This window comes from Fistularia commersonii, chromosome 3, assembly GCF_037954325.1.
Source record: "Fistularia commersonii isolate RoL2024-O1a breed Wild chromosome 3, RoL_Fcom_v1.0, whole genome shotgun sequence".
NCBI classification, from domain to species: Eukaryota; Metazoa; Chordata; class Actinopteri; order Syngnathiformes; family Fistulariidae; genus Fistularia; species Fistularia commersonii.
The window spans coordinates 26,709,868-26,727,891 of NC_141286.1; the positions used below are offsets into that span (position 1 = coordinate 26,709,868).

The 18,024-nt window shown below is 55.1% G+C and overlaps 1 protein-coding gene across 1 annotated transcript in view; it reads left to right on the forward strand.

Moving 5' to 3' along the window:
- The first annotated feature begins 1,772 nt into the window (after positions 1–1,772).
- The window catches only part of acsf3 (acyl-CoA synthetase family member 3), a 19,226-nt gene continuing 2,974 nt past the window's right edge, over positions 1,773–18,024 (forward strand). The window contains exons 1-7 of the mRNA XM_086144459.1: positions 1,773–1,906; positions 2,690–3,431; positions 5,518–5,673; positions 7,929–8,083; positions 8,478–8,623; positions 11,205–11,302; positions 11,397–11,523. Coding sequence (XP_086000585.1) covers positions 2,742–3,431; positions 5,518–5,673; positions 7,929–8,083; positions 8,478–8,623; positions 11,205–11,302; positions 11,397–11,523 — 1,372 coding nt within the window. The 5' untranslated portion in view covers positions 1,773–1,906; positions 2,690–2,741. The remainder of the gene's footprint in view (positions 1,907–2,689; positions 3,432–5,517; positions 5,674–7,928; positions 8,084–8,477; positions 8,624–11,204; positions 11,303–11,396; positions 11,524–18,024) is intronic.

Below are 18,024 nucleotides of genomic sequence, written 5' to 3' on the forward strand. Positions count from 1 at the left end.
CGTCCTGCTCTGCCTCCTTTGCACCTGAAGCTTTTCCTCTTCCAAACCCCGCCGGCGGTGAGAGAAAACCCGGTGGCTCCCTTTCACCTCGAATGAACCATGGCGACTGGTGTGTGTGTGTGTGTGTGTGTGTGTGTGTGTGTGTGTGCGCTCCGTGAGGCAGTCATATGTTCACGGGGAATCTCTTGGATGGAAGTCAAGTTTGCAGCTGCAGCCCCGGAATAATTCATCGCCCGCCTTTTTACCCAGGAGGAGCCACAGGTAGTTGATGAAGTGGCGTTGCCAAGGCTCCCAACTGGCGAAGGCGAAGCGCAGCTGCCGGGAGTCGAGGCGGCCAGATGCCGCCGCTGATGTACCATGTGTTCCGAGCAGGGCAACAGTGTGTTTGTGCGCGCGAGCCGAGGCGGGAGGGGAGATATCGGGGCGCTTGCCAAGACATTCCCGCGCCGGTGCCAACCCGACACATGCTCCGGCGCTCCCCGCCGTTCGCCGTCTCCGCCGCTCCGGCGGGTCCGCGGGGGGTTCGCTCCGGCTCGTTCCCACCGGCGCAGCGCCGTGCCAAGATGGAGGCTCGCACCTGCTCGCCGCCGTCTCCCGCCCCTCGGCCGGCCGAGCCGGTTTCAGGTGGCTGTGATCTGAGCGGCGCGCTGGCGGCGGGCCACGGCGGCCGAGGAGGAGCTCGCCGCGGCCCCTCGCCGCGGGCGCGACTCCCGTGACAAAAACACAACCATCCATTTATCATCCTCGTCCTCGTCCTCGCTCGTCCCCGGTCGCCGCGAACGGCGTCCGTCTCTGCGCCACATGTCTGGAAAAAAAAAAAACATGGCCGAGTTCCAGGAACCGAACCAAAAAAAAAAAAAAAACGTGTCTCCTGCGTCGGGTCGCATCCCGTCTGCCAATTTTAATTGTTTTGTTTTCTTAAAGGCAGCCTCCCCAGAAAGGCTCGGCGTCCGCCGGCACGTGAATTCTTCTCCGGCGGTGACATCGCTGCCGGGGTTGCGTGGCGGCGCCCGGAATAGCGCTTCCCCCCGCTAACGGGATCCACGGCTCCTTGGCGAGACTATTCCTGTGAGCGGGGGGAGCTCGCTCACCGACGGCGCCGGCTTCATTAGGAACATGCCATCCTGGTTCGCAGCGTAGGGGGTTCCGGGAGGGAACCGCAAACTTTTTGAACGCGTGCCATCATCTCCGAGCCCTTCTCCCATCCGAGGGCCGCCACTGCCAGCTGGCGGCAGAACGTGCCCACTTGCACTCTGATGCCGAAGCCAGCCAAGATAGTTGGCACGGCGAGCGGCGGGGCTGGCGTCAGATCTGAAGACGATCGCGGCTCGGCCGCAGACGCGCCGCCCTCGCCCTCCCCGGACCGGCCCGGACCGGACCGGACCGGACCGGCACCTCCTCGGAGCAGATTTGGCCCGCAGACGCTCGTATTTATGGCATCATTTCGCTGAATAAACAGCAAAGACGGGAGAAACCAGGTCTGCCGAGTCTTTATTTCCGGCACGTTCAAGGATTAATGCCTCGTCTGTTTACATAAAACTTAAAACTATTGAGGTTTCTGAAGTGAGTCCTCTGACACCCGGCCGAATGGGGAATAAATAAATACAAACCTGAAAACTAAAAATGGATTTATTTCTGTATTTAACCCCCTCACCTCTCACCGGAGCGGCGTTCGTCTGGAGACCGGAACCCTCCGCCCGCCTCCGGTTCCGCTCCGGACGGATGATGCGACGCACCGTCCGTCCCCGCGGAAGGTTCCGGTCTGACATCCCGGTCCGTCGGCGGCGTTCCTCGTTAAACCGGCGGCTCCTTCACCGAAGTCCGGATCTTCCCCTCGGACCGAACCTCCTCCTCCTCGGACGGGACCGGAACCGCGTCCGGGCCGAAGGAGCTTCCGTGCGCGGCCGTAAGTCACCCGGAAACCGGCCCGCCGTCAAAGTCACTGTGTTTGTGGCGCAAAGTATCGCGATAGTTTGTAAAAAACATACAAACAAACGAACGAGACAGGCGGCGGAAGTGACGTCGACGCCCCACCCGGAAGTGATTGGTGTCAGTTTCACCTTCGATGTCTTTCATTCAGAATAAGAATAAGAACAACTTTATTCATCCCGAAGGAAATTGTTGTGCCAGAGTTTCAAGTAAAATATAACAATAATAGATAATAGTAGGAAGGAGGGAGAATAAGAAATACAAATAAAATATAAAGTGTCAAAGTTAAGGCTATAAACTGTTTTAAGCTCTTAAAAAGTACAAAGATTTGAATGTTCCCTTCGGCTGAAGGAAGAGGAATTAAAAAGTTCAATGAAAAAAAGTTCAAATTAAATGAAAGCGCAGCTGAGAAGTTCAGCAAACGTGACCCGAGTCAACAATTCTAAATGATTCTTGAGCATGAACGTTCGCTGACAGTCCCTGTCTTGTATTTTAATTTAATCCAACAGAATATGAATCACAAACGAGCCCCGAGAGTCCAGCCAACTGGCGAGTTTATCTCTGAGTCAGACGCTGGACGATGGGTTTGTGCCGGCGCTGCTCAGACGGGAGTTTCCCTCCCCTCCATGTCTGAGGTGCAGCCTGGCGGTCCAGATCTTCCAGGCTGCCGGTTAGATCAGCTGGGTCGTGAAGGTGCTGCTGCATGACTTTTGAAGTGCTCGTTCTTCTCAGACGCGCTCGTTTCCTTGTGCCGCCGCAGAGGGGAGCGTGGTGAAGCCTCCGCCGCCTCTTCAGATGCTCGGAGCCATTGGATGGCGGCCATGCTGTCTGGGGTTGTCAACGCCGCCCGCCTCTCCCTCAGGAGGGGCCGGAGGTCCGGCCTCCGCGGGTCCTGCCGGCCTCGCAGGGCCGTCCACGCCGGGATCGGGTCCTCGTCTTCCGGGCCCGGCCGGGAGCCCGTGTTCGCCCGAGCCCCGGCGTTCGGAGACAGGCCGGCCGTCGTGGACGGCGGCGGCGGCCACAGCTACGAGCGGCTGTACGGCAGCAGCCTGGGCCTGGCCCGCAGGATCGGCGCCGCCCTGGGCCTGGAGCCCGGGGCGCTGGACGGGAGGCCCGTCGGCTTCCTGTGCGGGAACGACGCCTCCTACACGGTGGCGCAGTGGGCGGTCTGGATGAGCGGCGGCACGGCGGTGCCGCTTTACAGGAAGCACCCGTCGTCCGAGCTGGAGTACATCGTCTCCGACTCCCGGAGCGTCCTGCTGCTGGCGGGGGACCCCTTCTCCTCCACCCTGGAGCCCCTGGCCCGGAGGCTGGGGCTGCCCTGCCTGGCCCTGCCCCCCGGCCCCGACCTCCACCAGCTCCACCGCGCGCACGATGCACACGCACGGAACCCGGAGGCGCCCGCCGACTGGGCCGAGCGACCGGCCATGATCATCTACACCAGCGGCACCACCGGGAGGCCCAAGGGGGTCCTGCACACCCACGGCAGCATCCAGGCCATGGTGAGGAGGCCGGGGTTCACGCGGGCTTTGCTTCTTCTGGGGGGGGGGGGGCTTTCGGCACGGTCCATCGGTGAGGTTTCACAACATCTATGCTGAAGGGTAGGTTGATCTGAAGGTGAAGGTATCTGCTGTATGAGAGGTTTTTCTGTAGTTTTTCCTCTAGTTCTCTTGGAGCTCCTCAGACCCAATGAGGTCCTTCTGTCCCATCAGAAGATCTGAACGCAGGATCTGTAACTCCTGCATTGGACGAGTGCCTTGTAACCCGAGATCAGGAAGGAGGCCTTCCAGGGGGCAGCATATGTTAGATCTTATTATCATTATTATTATTATTATTATCATTATTGTTGTTGTTGTTGTTGTTATTATTATCATTATTATTATTATTATTTTATTGCTCTGTTCCGGATGAAGATGTTGAGGTTCTCTTTGGGAGTGACCAGGATGGAGAGGATCAGGAATGAGTCTATCAGAGGAACAGCACATGTTAGATGTTTTGGAGAGAAGGTCAGAGAAGCCAGACGGAGATGGTTGGGTCATGGACAGAGGAGGGAGAGAGAATATATTGGTAGACGGATGCTGGAGTTGGAGCTGCCAGGCAAGAGGTCTGGAGGAAGACCAAAGAGAAGGTTTATGGACGTCTTGAGGGAAGATATGAAGGTAGTTGGTGTGAGAGAGGAGGATCCAGAGAATAGGGTGAGATGGAGAAGGTGGACTCGCTGTGGCGACACCTGAAGGGAAAAGACCAAAAGAGAAGAAGAAGATTATTGCTCTGTTCCGGAGATGGACAGAGGAGGACGGTGAAGCTCTGGGTAGAAGAAGAACGCTGGTGATGTTGGTGCTGCCAGGCAGGAGGACGAGAGGAAGACCAGAGAGGAGGTTTATGGATGGAGGAGAGGAGGACAGAAAGTGAGCTGATGTGAGAAGGGAGGGTTAGATGGAGGCAGATGATTGGCTGTGGAGACCTCTGAATGGAGCAGCATAATGTAGAAGAAGACATTAGATGAGAATCCAGAGCCCTGGTGGAGGCCTCACCTCAGCAAAACCCCTCCATTGTCCTGCTCCGGTTCCCTGGATTAACTCCAATCTGCGGTTAAAGACCTCCAGACTTCCAGGGCCCGGCTGACCTACATCTCCACCGGGGTGGAAAATTCAATCATGGCAACAAAGACGGAGCTTCAGCGGACGTCTGGCCCGATGGAGGGGGGGCGCCGGCGCCGGCGGGCCTGGGACCTTCAGCTGCTCAGGTCTCCGGCCTGGACGGGGTCGGGTTCACCTGTGGACAAGAGCATCACTGACTCAGAACCTCATAATGGGCTTCATAATGTCCTCCAAACATGGAGGTGCTGAAGAAAAACCTTCTCTCCTCTGGCAGCCTTCAGCTCCTCCTCCTCCTCCTGACAGCCTCTCCGGACAGGTTCTCGTTTCTCCTGAAGGTTCTTACACCGATGCCCTCGCAGATCTCTATCCGGCAGTCAGACGTTGCTGAAAACCAGAGCAGCAGGTGATGATCCTGGACCTTCAGCTTGGTGGCTGTAAATGAAGAACGTCCGATCCTCCTCTGCTCTTGCACGTGTCGCTCAGCAGCTGTGGGTCCACCAGAACACTGGACCTTCAGGATCCACGACACCGACCACTAGATGAAGAAAAAAGTCACAACCATCCCTCTAGAAGCAGAAATCAATCCAGAAGTGTGTGTGTGTGTGTGTGTGTGTGTGTGTGTGTGTGTGTGTGTGTGTGTGTGTGTGTGTGTGTGTGTGTGTGTGTGTGTGTGTGTGTGTGTGTGTGTGTGTGTGTGTGTGTTTCACAAACACCTCACAAAGCTCCATGGGGTCCCAGTGATGGAGCAGTCCACCTGTTTCCAGGTTCTCCATCCTTCATTCGTCATAACGAGGCATCACAGGGGTCAGCAGTCCTGCCTCGAGGCCAGAAGGTCTCTGGTTCCTCGTGGGTTCTCCCCGGGGTCTCCGTCCTCCTCCCAGTCCTAAATCGGTCGGTGGGTTCATGGAGGACCAACAGACCCGCTGGCCGAAGCAGAGAACATCTCGCACCTTGTCGAGAACTAACGAACACCTCCTCCCTCCTCCAGGTCCAGGGCCTGGTGTCGGAGTGGGCCTGGTCCAAGGACGACGTCATCCTCCACACGTTGCCGCTCCACCACGTGCACGGCATCGTGAACAAGCTCCTGTGCCCGCTGTGGGTGGGCGCCACCTGCATCATGCTGCCCGACTTCCAGCCGCAGAAGGTCCAGACCACAAGTCCAGTCTTCTCCTCACCCCCTCCCCTTCACTCTTTCACTCTTCCACAGGCCGGGGGGATGAAGGGGCGGAGCCTGTTGTGCTGCAGGGTTCCACACCAGCTCCCCACACACACACACACACACACACACACACACACACACTCACACACACTCCCCCCTGTCAGGCTAAGTGTTGGGGTCTCGGTGATGAATTGCCCCGCGTTGCTTTTGTATCTGACCAATGCCGACTCACGGTGGGAGCTTAAGCAGCGGATCAATCGATGGGCTGACAGTGAAGAATGATGCTGCTTGTGTGTGTGTGTGTGTGTGTGTGTGTGTGTGTGTGTGTGTGTGTGTGTGTGTGTGTGTGTGTGTGTGTGTGTGTGTGTGTGTGTGTGTGTGTGTGTGTGTGTGTGTGTGTGTGTGTGATGCAGGGGGTTGTAAAGATGTAACTGTTTTTTATTTGTATGTCAGGACCTCCAGCTCTTCAGCCACACAGATCATGAACACAGAAGGAACGACCGCTAACCCTCCTCCTCCTTGTCAGACAGAGGCTTTTCTTCTCCTCCTGAAGTTACAGTACGTTGATGGAATGATCGATGGTCCTTCTCCTCCATCCCCCGGGATCTCTGAAGGGTAACCAAGGCAGCAGAGGCCGCCATTGATTTTCCCGGCGATGCCGTCTGGAACTAGAGGGCGGGGGTTCAGGTGGAAGAACGGGGATCCGGGAGAAACAAAGGGGCTTCTTTTGAGCCGGTCCTCGCCGGCTTCCAGGAGGAGGACGAGAAGAAGTCTCCTCTCGGCTTCTCCACCACCCCGGATAGAATGTCTGACCACGTTAGGAACCCCTCCGAGGTCTTTCCGTGGACTAAATCCTGGAAGGCCAAGAGTGACGCCGTCGCTTTCTCTGACTGACGTGGAGGAACGTCAGCCCAGGTCCACCTCCTCACCTCCTCACCTTCTCACCTCCTCACCTCCTCATCCTCACTCCTTCAGTTAGCTCAAGGTCCTCACCACCTACCCATCTCAGCTGCCAGTCCAACCCTTCTCACCCGTGGAGGGTTTAGTCTTCAGTGGACCTGCTGACTGCTGGGACGGGGTGAGGACCAGGGCAGGAGAAGCTGGAGAGAACCTGGTCCACAAGGGTCCTTCCTGCTGCGTGGGGACCAGCTTGGACCGGTTCTGAAGCCATCTCAGGGGCTATGGAGGGAAGCTGGAGGTGAAGGCTCACCTGGGGGTGGAGAAGCTCACGGCACAACGTCTTTGGCCAAACTTCATCAACATCGACGTGAAGAACCATGGACGTACGAGTACCAGAGACTTGATGTTTATCTATATATTGCTAATAAACATCTGGATCCGGATCCAGCCTGGTCTGGTCTGCTGCCCGGACAGATAGAGGACACACACACACACACACACACACACACACACACACACACACTTCCACCCTGGGAGTGACGGGACCCCTTTCTTCTTCTGAAGCACATATGTCTGTCTTTGGGTTCTTGACCCCCGACCCGTCCCGTCCTCCGGGCCGACCAGGACTCTGATTGACACAAAATGGCCGCCGGTTCTCCTCCATCCTGGACCGGGTCGAAACGCCGAGCTGCACTTGATGGACGGCGTCCGCCATGACCACTAACAACCCTCAGGAGGTCTCCTCCACACGTCCACCCGCTGGAGAACAGATGGGAAGAAGACTTCAGATGCTGTTCACACTCTCAGAAGGATGGTGTGTGTGTGTGTGTGTGTGTGTGTGTGTGTGTGTGTGTGTGTGTGTGTGTGTGTGTGTGTGTGTGTGTGTGTGTGTGTGAGGCTGCAGCAGCAGTGAAGCAAGAAATTGTGAAATGGAAACAGAGGATGAGAGTGAATGTGAGATTGGAAGTGGAGAAGGAATGAAGACAGTGGAGGAGGAGGAGGGATCTCCTGGTGGGTGGAGGAGAAGGAGGAGGAGGACAAGGAGAAGAAGGAGGAGGAGAAGAAGAAGAAGGAGGAGGAGGAGAAGAAGAAGAAGGAGGAGGAGGAGAAGAAGAAGGAGGAGGAGGAGACGATGCTCCATAGAAAGGATGTCGTTCACCTTCATCTAATTTATGCTGTCATCTTATCCTACCACTGCCACCTTTGATGTAGCAGGGGTGTGTGTGCGTGTGTGTGTGTGTGTGTGTGTTTGGATAAAAACCATGTTATCCTTGACCAAGTGTGTTTTTATTTGAAGTGTGTGAACGTGGATGTGATGGTTTCTGCTTCTTCTGCTGCAGGTGTGGGAGATGCTTCTGAGCTCCAAGGCTCCCCTGGTGAACGTCTTCATGGCCGTGCCCACCATCTACTCCCAGCTGATCCAGTACTATGATCAGCACTTCACCCAGCCCCGTGTCCAGGACTTCGTGAGGGCCTCCTGCAGGGACCGGCTGAGGTACTGCCTCTTGAGGGGTTCTGGACCCACTGCTCCAGGTTCTGATGACCTTTGGTGTGAACATGGCGGCACGCTTTGGTTCAACGGGCTCCTGAGCCACGTGGACGCCGCCCGGGATGGTCCTCTCTCAGACCGGGAGGAGAAGGTCCTCGGGCTCCTCAACTCAGTGATGTTCTTAGAAGTAGCGCAGAGCTTTCAGGGAGAAGATCCAAGTGTCAGTAGAAAGGGTGAAGGTGCTTCTCGTCCAGGTGTCCGCCAGGGTTTCTTCCATCTCTCCCAGGATGGAGCCTCTAAGATGAAGATGGAGGGGTCTTATGTGTCAATCACTCATCCTTCTCTTCACGATGGTCCATGGAGGAGCTTTCATGTGACGCCTCCTCCCGTCCCTCCCCAGGCTGATGGTCTCGGGCTCGGCTGCTCTCCCGCTGCCGGTCCTCCAGCGCTGGGAGGAGATCACGGGCCACGTCCTGCTGGAGCGCTACGGCATGACCGAGATCGGCATGGCGCTGTCCAACCCGCTGAGGGGCCCACGCGTCCCAGGTGAGAAGATACTTCCATGACGGACCTTTGGCTTTCTCCTCTGCTCTTTATCTCCAAAGCCTGAGTTGCAACCAAGTGTTTGGACCTCCATCAGATTCATGCAGGTCCAAACACACAGAGGCAAAGTTCTTGTTTCCCCCTTCAGACTCTGGTCAGAAGATAGACCAGGTTCCTGCTGAGACTCAGGACACACACCTCCAGGGCTGAAAGACATGGCTTCTGTGTGGCTCTCTCTCTGTCTCACACACACACACACACACACACACACACACACACACTTTCATTTCCAGGGGTTTAGTGTGCACGTCACGCTCGGCCACGCCGGCGCTCTCCTCTGCTCACACAAACTGAACTCCATTTAAGTTTGGGTCTGAACCTCTGGTCCTGGACACGGCCCAGGAGCTTCAGTCCTCCGAGGGTTCAGGACTCTGTCAATCACTCGTTCTGGATCTACACCCTCATCCTGCACGCTGGGCTGTGATTGGACCGCAGGCAGGTTCACCCTGGACCAATCACAGCCTCATCTGGACACATGCAACCATAGACACGACCGTTGGCTTTTAGATGTACGTCTGGACCGTGGAGGTCCTCCGTGAACCTCCTGCATGTCTTTGTACTGTGGGAGGAACCCTGAGGAACCCTGAGGAACCCCAGGCAAACACAGGGAGAACATGGAGACTCCACACAGAGGGGGAATCCAACCAGGGACCTTCTGGCTGTGTGGAGAAACCTCTAACTACTGTGATGCTCCATCCATCCATCCATCCATCCGTCCGTCCGTCCATTCATTCATTCATTCATCCTCTATCTGTCCATCATCAATTGATCCTCCAGGAATCCATCATCTATCCATCCATGCATCTATCAAGCTTCCCATCCATCCATACTTTTACCCTTCCTTCATCCATCCATCCATCCATCCATCCATCCATCCATCCATCCATCCATCCATCCATCCATCCATCCATCATCTGTCCATCATCCATCCATCCATCCATCCATCCATCCATCCTCTTAGAATGATCCATCTTTCCAAGGACCCCCAAAGCTGAGCCTCACCTTGAATAAGAAGTTGTTTCAGGTAAAAAAGAAATAATTATGTTTAAAAAAAAAACACACAGGCAGTTATTTTAATGCAGTAACAAGATCTGTGTGCATACATGTGTGTATACACACACACACACACACACACACACACACACACATGCACACGTATACACTGCTGCTCCATGTGACCTCATTCCTACCATAAGAACATGAAAAGCCTGGATCCATGCAAAAGACGCGAGTGTGTGTGTGTGTGTGTGTGTGTGTGTGTGTGTGTGTGTGTGTGTATGTGTGTGTGTGTGTGTGTGTGTGTGTGTGTGTGCGTGCGTGTGTGCGTGCGCATGTATGTGCATGTTTCCTTCTCCAGCCCTTTAATTTAACACTTCAGCCTCACGTGTGACCAATGGTCTCCACATCAGGCTAAATCCCACACACACACACACACACACACACACACACACACACACACACACACACACACACACACACACACACACACACAGAAATGAGAAAGGAGGTGGACTCTGCGGTTGTGGTGTTCCTCCTGCGCTCCTGTACGGTTGGAGACGGATGGACGCTCTTCTCCTCTGAGCTTCCATCTTCAGGCCTCCTCAGAGGCTCGTCAGCTGATTTGGATCAGAAAGATCTTTGTTTCTGAAAGGACTCTTGGGGTTCCACGGACGCTGCGTTCTCCTGCTCCTGGTCAGAGGAGCACCGCGTCCCTCTTCCTGGTACTTGATGTTCCGCATCTTCTGCCACGCGATGGTTCCCTCTTCGTCTTTTTGGACGCTTCTGTCGGAGAACTTGGCCAGTTTTCGGAAGACGAGGGAAGAGCTCGTCAACAGAGTGAGGGACACTCACCACAGTCTGGAGACCTTTGACCTCCAACCGCTGGAAGTTCTCATCCTAGATACAAGGCACATTTTTGAATCTGTTCTTCCAAGCTCAGCAGTCCAGAGCAGTGGAGAAGGTGGAGAAACAAGTGCAGGCCGGTTTTGAACGGGTGGAGGAAAGACGAGCAGCCTGAAGGAAAGGAAAGGTGGAGAAGGTCCAGCTGAGAGCAGCCACGGTGTCTGGTTTGGAGAGACTGAGGAGAGGACAGGAGGCAGCAGAGATGAAGATGTGGAGGTCCTCTCTGGGAGTCTGGAGGACGGAGAGGATCAGGAAGGAGTCCACAGGACTCCTAAAGGGTTTAAGTTGTCAGTCTTGGTGCCACCATGAGAAGCTCTCAGCAGCAGGCTGGGCTGGAGGTGCAGGCCATGGCTGATGTTCTCCTGAAAGGCTGATCGGGCGGTGAATCATTACCTGGCAATAGAAGGAGCTTTATGAAGTCCATCACGCAGACGGATCTTCTGCAGTCCTGTCAGACCCACGAGGCTCCAGCAGATGTACCTCACTCCTCCTGAGAAGATCGTCTCCAGGATCACGACACCTTCAGAACCCTGGCGAACCAGTTTGTGACCCCACTCACACCGTCCAGGAGCAGGCTGGGGTGAACCTGTGTGTGTGTGTGTGTGTGTGTGTGTGTGAGCAGGTGCAGTGGGGCTGCCTCTGCCTGGGGTGGAGGTCCGTATTGTGATGAGCAACACAACCAACACCATCATAGTGGAGGGGAACCAGCGAGAGGTTCAGGTAAAGAAGCAGCTCCACCTCAAGCTGCACAGCTTTGTCCAACCTCAGGTCTCACAGGTCCTCTTCCTCCTCCTCTTCCTCCTCCTGGACGCAGGTGCATCCAGGTCTGGAGGGGAAGGAAGGAGAACTTCTGGTCCGCGGGCCGTCTGTCTTCAAGGAGTACTGGAGGAGGCCAGAAGACACCAAGGAGGCTTTCACTGATGATGGCTGGTTCAGAACAGGTACTAAACACACACACACCACCTGCTCCAGCTCTCTGTTTCCACCGAGTTATTCCTGCGCCACACACACACACACACACACACACACACACACACACACACACACACACTCCTCTCAGAGAGTGCATTCTGACACTAATTGCATCTCCATGAGTTGCTGTGTCAAAGGGACTCTCAGCAGGGGGTTCTCATCTCTGAAGCCCACTGCACCTCCAGGGCTCCCTCTGAGACACTTAAAACCAGGAGGCCAACACACACACACACACACACACACACACACACACACATTAAGGCTGAGAATGTGTGTGTGTGTGTGTGTGTGTGCAAATTTTGGGGGTCTGATAAATGGGCCGTGTGTTTTCAGTGCTGCCGGGCATTTTTTGTCCTAAGTGTTTGTGACTGCTCTGGGTCTCCAGGAGCCGAGGAGGAGCCGAGGAGAAGACCTCAGCTCCTCCTCGGTTCCTCCTCAGCTCCTCAGTTCCTCCTCAGCTCCTCCTCGCTCCCTCTTTAGCATCGGTTCAGAAGGACGCTGCCGTCAGATGTTCTTCTCCTCCAGGACAGCACTTCCCTCTGCAAAGCCACGTATGATGGGAGGCCTGGGGGCGCCGGGAGTTGGAGGAGGGCGTCGGCCTGAACTTTGAATTGTCATGTGGATGACAGGAAATAAGAGCCTGCGGCGAAGGGCTGGGAGAGGAGGTGACGGGGCTCACAAAGAGGCGGCTGCGGTGGCGAGGCCTCGGGGGACGGGACGGACGAGGTGAAGGGGGAGCGACGGAGGGGGAAGCGACGGAGGGGGAAGCGACGGAGGGGGAAGCGATGGGAGCCGAGCGGAGTGTGTTTAATTGGCTTTGCAGCCTGGAAGGACAGAGATCCAGAGCACAGCACGCTGCTGTCACACTCCATTACAGACACTGGACACATAATGAGAGCCCGTGCAATCAGCTCCCCACAGACTGCACACACACACACACACACACACACACACACACACACTTCTCGCTATGTTTGTCAAATCACACACACACATTTTCTTTGATACATGCACATTTTTTTTTTTTTGATTAAAAACATACACACACTGTGGACTGCACAAAGAAAATAGCATACACTCCCGTTAGCATACACTCCCGTTAGCATACACTCCCGTTAGCATACACTCCCGTCTGTGTTTACTCACAAACACACTTGTAGTCGTCGCTCTTCCGGATCATTCCGGGCTTCTGAAAATAAAAGCAGTGTTTCAGAAATGGTGAATCAGCCTGAAGCTCTCAGGTGAGACTCGGTGACACGAGGCAAGTGCTAATATTTATAAATATGAGGAAGAAGGAGCCTGGCCTTCGCTCTGCAGCAGGATGCTTCCGGAGGCCGGGTTGTTTACGAGTGCACGGCGGGGAGCGTCTTCAGGGCCGGCCGGCGGGCCGTGACGGCCCTGAAGACGGCTGCGACGTCACCTCCGGGCCACCGGTTGGCGGCAGGACGCTCACATCCCGCTGCCGGGTTTGATTTGCCGTGAAGACGTTCGCCGTCGCTGTTTCCCCCAAAAATCAGCCTCCTTGTAATGGAGCCCGAAGCCCCACAGCTCGCAGTAAAGCTGGGCGCTCTTCATCTTCATCTACACGTACTTCTTCTTCTTGTTCTTCTTCTTTCGGCTTTTCCCTTCAGGTGTCGCCACAGCGAGTCCACCTTCTCCATCTAACCCTATTCTCTGGATTCTCCTCTCTCACACCAACTACCTTCATATCTTCTCTCACTACGTCCATAAATCTTCTCTTTGGTCTTCCTCCAGACCTCTTGCCTGGCAGCTCCAATTCCAGCATCCGTCTACCAATATATTCACTATCCCTCCTCTGTCCATGACCCAACCATCTCAGTCTGGCTTCTCTGACCTTCTCTCCAAAACATCTAACATGTGCCGTTCCTCTGATAGACTCATTCCTGATCCTCTCCATCCTGGTCACTCCCAAAGAGAACCTCAACATCTTCATCTCTGCAACCTCTCGTTCTGCCTGCTGTCTTTTGGTCATTGGAACAGTTTCTAGTCCAAACATCATCGCTGGTCTCACCACTGTCTTGTACACCTTTCCTTTTATTCTGGCTGATGTTCTTCTATCTCTTGGTACCCCTGACACTTTTCTCCACCCATTCCAACCTGCTTGGACCGTCTCTTCACCTCTTCTCCACACTCTCCTTCGCTCTGGACTGTTAACCCCAAGTACCTGAAATCCTCCAGCTTCTTGATCTCCACTCCCTGTAGCCTCACCGTTCCACCTGAGTTCCTCTCATTCACACGTACTACACCGAGGTATTTCACCATTTATATTGATATTATTGACGCCTCTGCAAAGATGGCTTTTCCAAAAGGTCATTTGAAAGCGTACTGTGTTCAAGACCTGTCAGTACGTGTGTGTGTGTGTGTGTGTGTGTGTGTGTGTGTGTGTGTGTGTGTGTGTGTGTGTGTGTGTGTGTGTGTGTGTGTGTGTGTGTGTGTGTGTGTGTGTGTGACCTCAGTTGTAAAGGTGAGCATCAGGTCTGCAGGCTAAATTCTCCCTCTGATAGACAGAAGTGTGGCTTGTGTCAGTTGACGCGTCGCTTTCCACGTGTGTAGCCCCTCACCACCGTGTGTGTGTGTGTGTGTGTGTGTGTGTGTGTGTGTGTGTGTGTGTGTGTGTGTGTGTGTGTGTGTGTGTGTGTGTGTGTGTGTGTGTGTGTGTGTGTGTGTGTGTGTGTGTGTGTGTGTGTGTGTGTGTGTGTGTGAGTGTGTGTGTGTGTGTGTGTGTGTGTGTGTGTGTGTGTGTGTGAGAGATTCGCCTCCTTTGATGGCTTTGTTCGAAACCCATTAGTTACAAAGAGCTTTTTGAGGATCTTAACGGCTGAAGAAGCTGAGGATGAGGAAAGCTAAGGATGATAAATAAAGTCCGGCCCAGACCTTCTCCGCTCGGCTGTCTCTTATTCATCCTCATTAGCGCGTCCGTCGCTGCTCCTGGGCTTCTGCTGAGGAACATGAATATTCATGGACGCAAAGCGTTTCCAGGCACTTTGAGGAGAGGCGGCGCTCACAGGCGGGCTGGCGTGGCCTCCTGCTGGATCAGGGCTCTCCTGCTCCTGCTGGGACCTCCTCTGTCTCCACGGAGGAGGTCCCAGGAGGAGGTCCGAACCCCTGAGACGACGACTTCTCTTTAAATGTTGAAGCTTGTAAGCCATGCAGGACGTACGCATCGGCGGTTCTTCGGCCCAAACCGGTCTCCTCGTCCTGCTCCTCTCCTGGAGGAAGGTCACCGGATCTCCTGGGCCGGACGGAGAGGTCGTAGCCATGGCAACAGCCAGACCCCAAACCAAGGCAAACCTATCGGTAGAATCGGGTGCAGGGTGGGATGCTTGTGGGTTTAGTGTTGGTGATGAGGCTTGTAGACAACACACACACACACACACGGTCTGGTCCAGTCAGTGTGTGAATGTGCTTGGAGCTCCTGACAGGCGCCTCCTGCTCGCCCCTGCTGGCCATGCTGCCGATGGCGAGCGTGCAGGAGCGTGTCTGTGATTGGCCGTGGCCTTTGTCACATGTCACCGCCTGCCCCCCCCCCCATCTGAATGAAATTACATTTTTCCCAAGCCCCCCCCTGCAGAGGGAAGGGGGGGCACATGACATCTGTCAAAGTGAATAAATGATTTAGCAGGAGCTCAGAAGAACGCCGCCACCCTCTGAGGGGGCGGGGCAACATCCTGGCACCGACCCCATGGTCCACCGACCCCAAGGTCCACCTCCACCAGGGTCCACCTCCACCAGGGTCCACTGACCCCAGGGTCCACCTACCTGAGCAGCAGAATGCATCCAGTGGAGGCCGCAGCCAATCACCTGCTTCCCTCTAACCCTCAGCCAATCACCTGCCTTCATCTGCTTCCTGTCCTCTTCCCCTCCATTCCTGATCTTCATCCAGACTTTCTCCACCCTCAGCATCCTTCTACCCAGATCTTCTCCATCCCTCCTCTGTCCATGTCCAGACCATCTCAGTGTGACTTTATCTCCAGACCATCTACCGATCTTCTGTCCCTCTGATGGACTCCATCTTCCTCGCTCAAAAGAGGACATCATCTTCTCTGCAGCTAATAACTACATCAGTGTCTCAGGTCTGAGATGTTCCTCCCTCTGCACAGACCTGCTCAAAGGCTTCAGGTCTTCTCCAGATGGTTTGTGTTCTTCCACTGATGGTTGCACAGGCGCCGCTTCTCAATATCGCCGCGTAAACGGAAGTCGGATGGGCTCGTTCATTCGAGAAGCTCCACCTCCTACCAGGAGAGGACCTCTCATCGGCCAGGGTGGAACCCGTTCTCTTTGTCTCGGTCCAGGAGACCCTCCAGCCTCCCCCTCCAGGCTCCCCCCTCCGGTGCCTCCTGGACGCCGACTTGAGGGAAAGGTCCCCTTTAAAGGGGAAGCAAACCTCGAAGCGCTCCAGACTCGGCATGGGAGGCCATCTGCTGGGCCAGATGGTTGGAGGGGAAGAGGCGAGGAGGACACGGACACCGTCCTCCTCCTGAAGTCTATTTTGATGCTGCCTCTGCTGCTCAGAAGCAGGGGAGATGGACATCCAGAACCGTGGAGGTACCTGGAGAGAACGTGTCCAAAGGAAGGTTACCCTCCAATCCGTCTGAGGCTGGAAACCGAAGGTCCCGCCTCCTCGTGGGAACTGGCCCAGAACGTCCTGGTCAAGTTCAGAAGAACTCGTTTCACAAAGACGCCCCAGCCTGGGAGCGTGCGGTGATCTGGAGCTCCTTCAGGAGCTGCCTGGTGAGGGCCGGGACGGAGAAGTCCCAGATGAGATGGTCCTGGAGACGTGACAAAGCCTGAGGTGATGGGATGGGTAGCGGTGTGAAGATCCTCCCCAGAGCATCATGGAGGTGCCTCACAGAGGTCCAGGCGTGGAGCCCCGTGGAGCTCCTCGCTCTCCTACTGTTTTTTCCTGAGGTTCCTGAGGATGAAAGAGTTTGGAGGAAACCTCCGACGTTCCTCCAGAAGCTTGTGTCGCTCCTCGCCTGGAGCCTGAGGGATCTTCTCCGCTGGTTCTCCTGCAGGCCTGGTCTGCCCCCCCTCCTCTCTGAACCCGATGAAAGCCCAGTGCAATTAGGCTTCTTATCGTTTTAATTAACAAAGTCACTGGGCCGGATCTGCACGCCACGCCGCCACACATGATGGCGGCGCTCAGCTGCTGCCTCCATGCACTGTGTGCACACATTTATGTGTGTGTGTGTGTGTGTGTGTGTGTGTGTGTGCGTGCACGCCCCAGTAACACAGTTCTTGACAACCATCCCCCCCCCGCCCTTCTTCCTCCTCCTATCAGCGCTGCCTTCTCCAACCGCCATTCCTGCTGGTGAGCAAACACACTCTAACAGAGAAGGTCACATCACTCCGGACGCCACGAGAGCCTCCAGCTCCTCCTCCATGTCCTCCTCCTCCTCCTCCTCCTCCTCCACCTACAGCTCCTTCTCCTTCTCCTCCTCCTCCTCCTCCATGTCCTCTTCCTCCTCCTCCTCCTTTTCCAGCTCCTCCTCCTTCTCCTCCTCCTCCTCCTTCTCCTCCTGCTCCTCCTCCTTCTTCACCTACAGCTCCTCCTCCAGCTTCTCCTCCTCCTCCTCCAGGAGTTGGGAGCTGACTCCACAGGAAGGAGAAGAAGTCCTCCCCCCCTTCCGTCAGCCCGGCCTATCAGTGCTGAGCAGCGGTCTGTGAAGAAATTCCCGATATCTAAATTTACACACAGTATCAATCTTGTTTAATAGACTGGAAAGCTCCTGGCTGCGGCGGCGGCGGCAGCAGAGCGTCCAGCGCTGATGAATGGACGCCCTGCCGGAAACTTCCGCCACGACAGAGAATGAAATATTTATGATTTATCCCGACTAATAAACCCAAATGAAGTGCGTGATGTTTGGGAACAGATGGGCCTCCATTGATGACCAGGCATCAGGGGTGGAGGTTAACTCTGTGTGTGTGTGTGTGTGTGTGTGTGTGTGTGTTCATTTTAAAATTGAAAAGTGAATGAGATGGAAAACAGGGATTAAATCCCACTGAGTGATGGAGCAGCTGACTGAGAATAATATATCAGATTACAACACAGGTGGGATTATTCACGGAGGTGGTTCAGGTAAGGACAGGTGTGTGTGTGTGTGTGTGTGTGTGTGTGTGTGTGTGTGTGTGTGTGTGTGTGTGTGTGTGTGTGTGTGTGTGTGTGTGTGTGTGTGTGTGTGTGTGTGTGTGTGTGAAAGCTTCAGACTGCTCCTCCATTGGTCTCCTTAGCTACAGAGGAAGATCCAGATTAGCTGGGATTAGTAGTCTGGTTTCAGGGAGGATGAGGAGGGTGTGTGTCCAGCGTGGATGGGTCTCCAGGAGACACTGAGGTTCTGTCAGGCTGGAGAACCTGCTGCGTCTCCAACCACCGTCCATCCCAGAGCAGAAAATCTGGATTACGGCCGTGTTGATGAACAGATTCTTCCATCCCAACATTTAACCCTGTG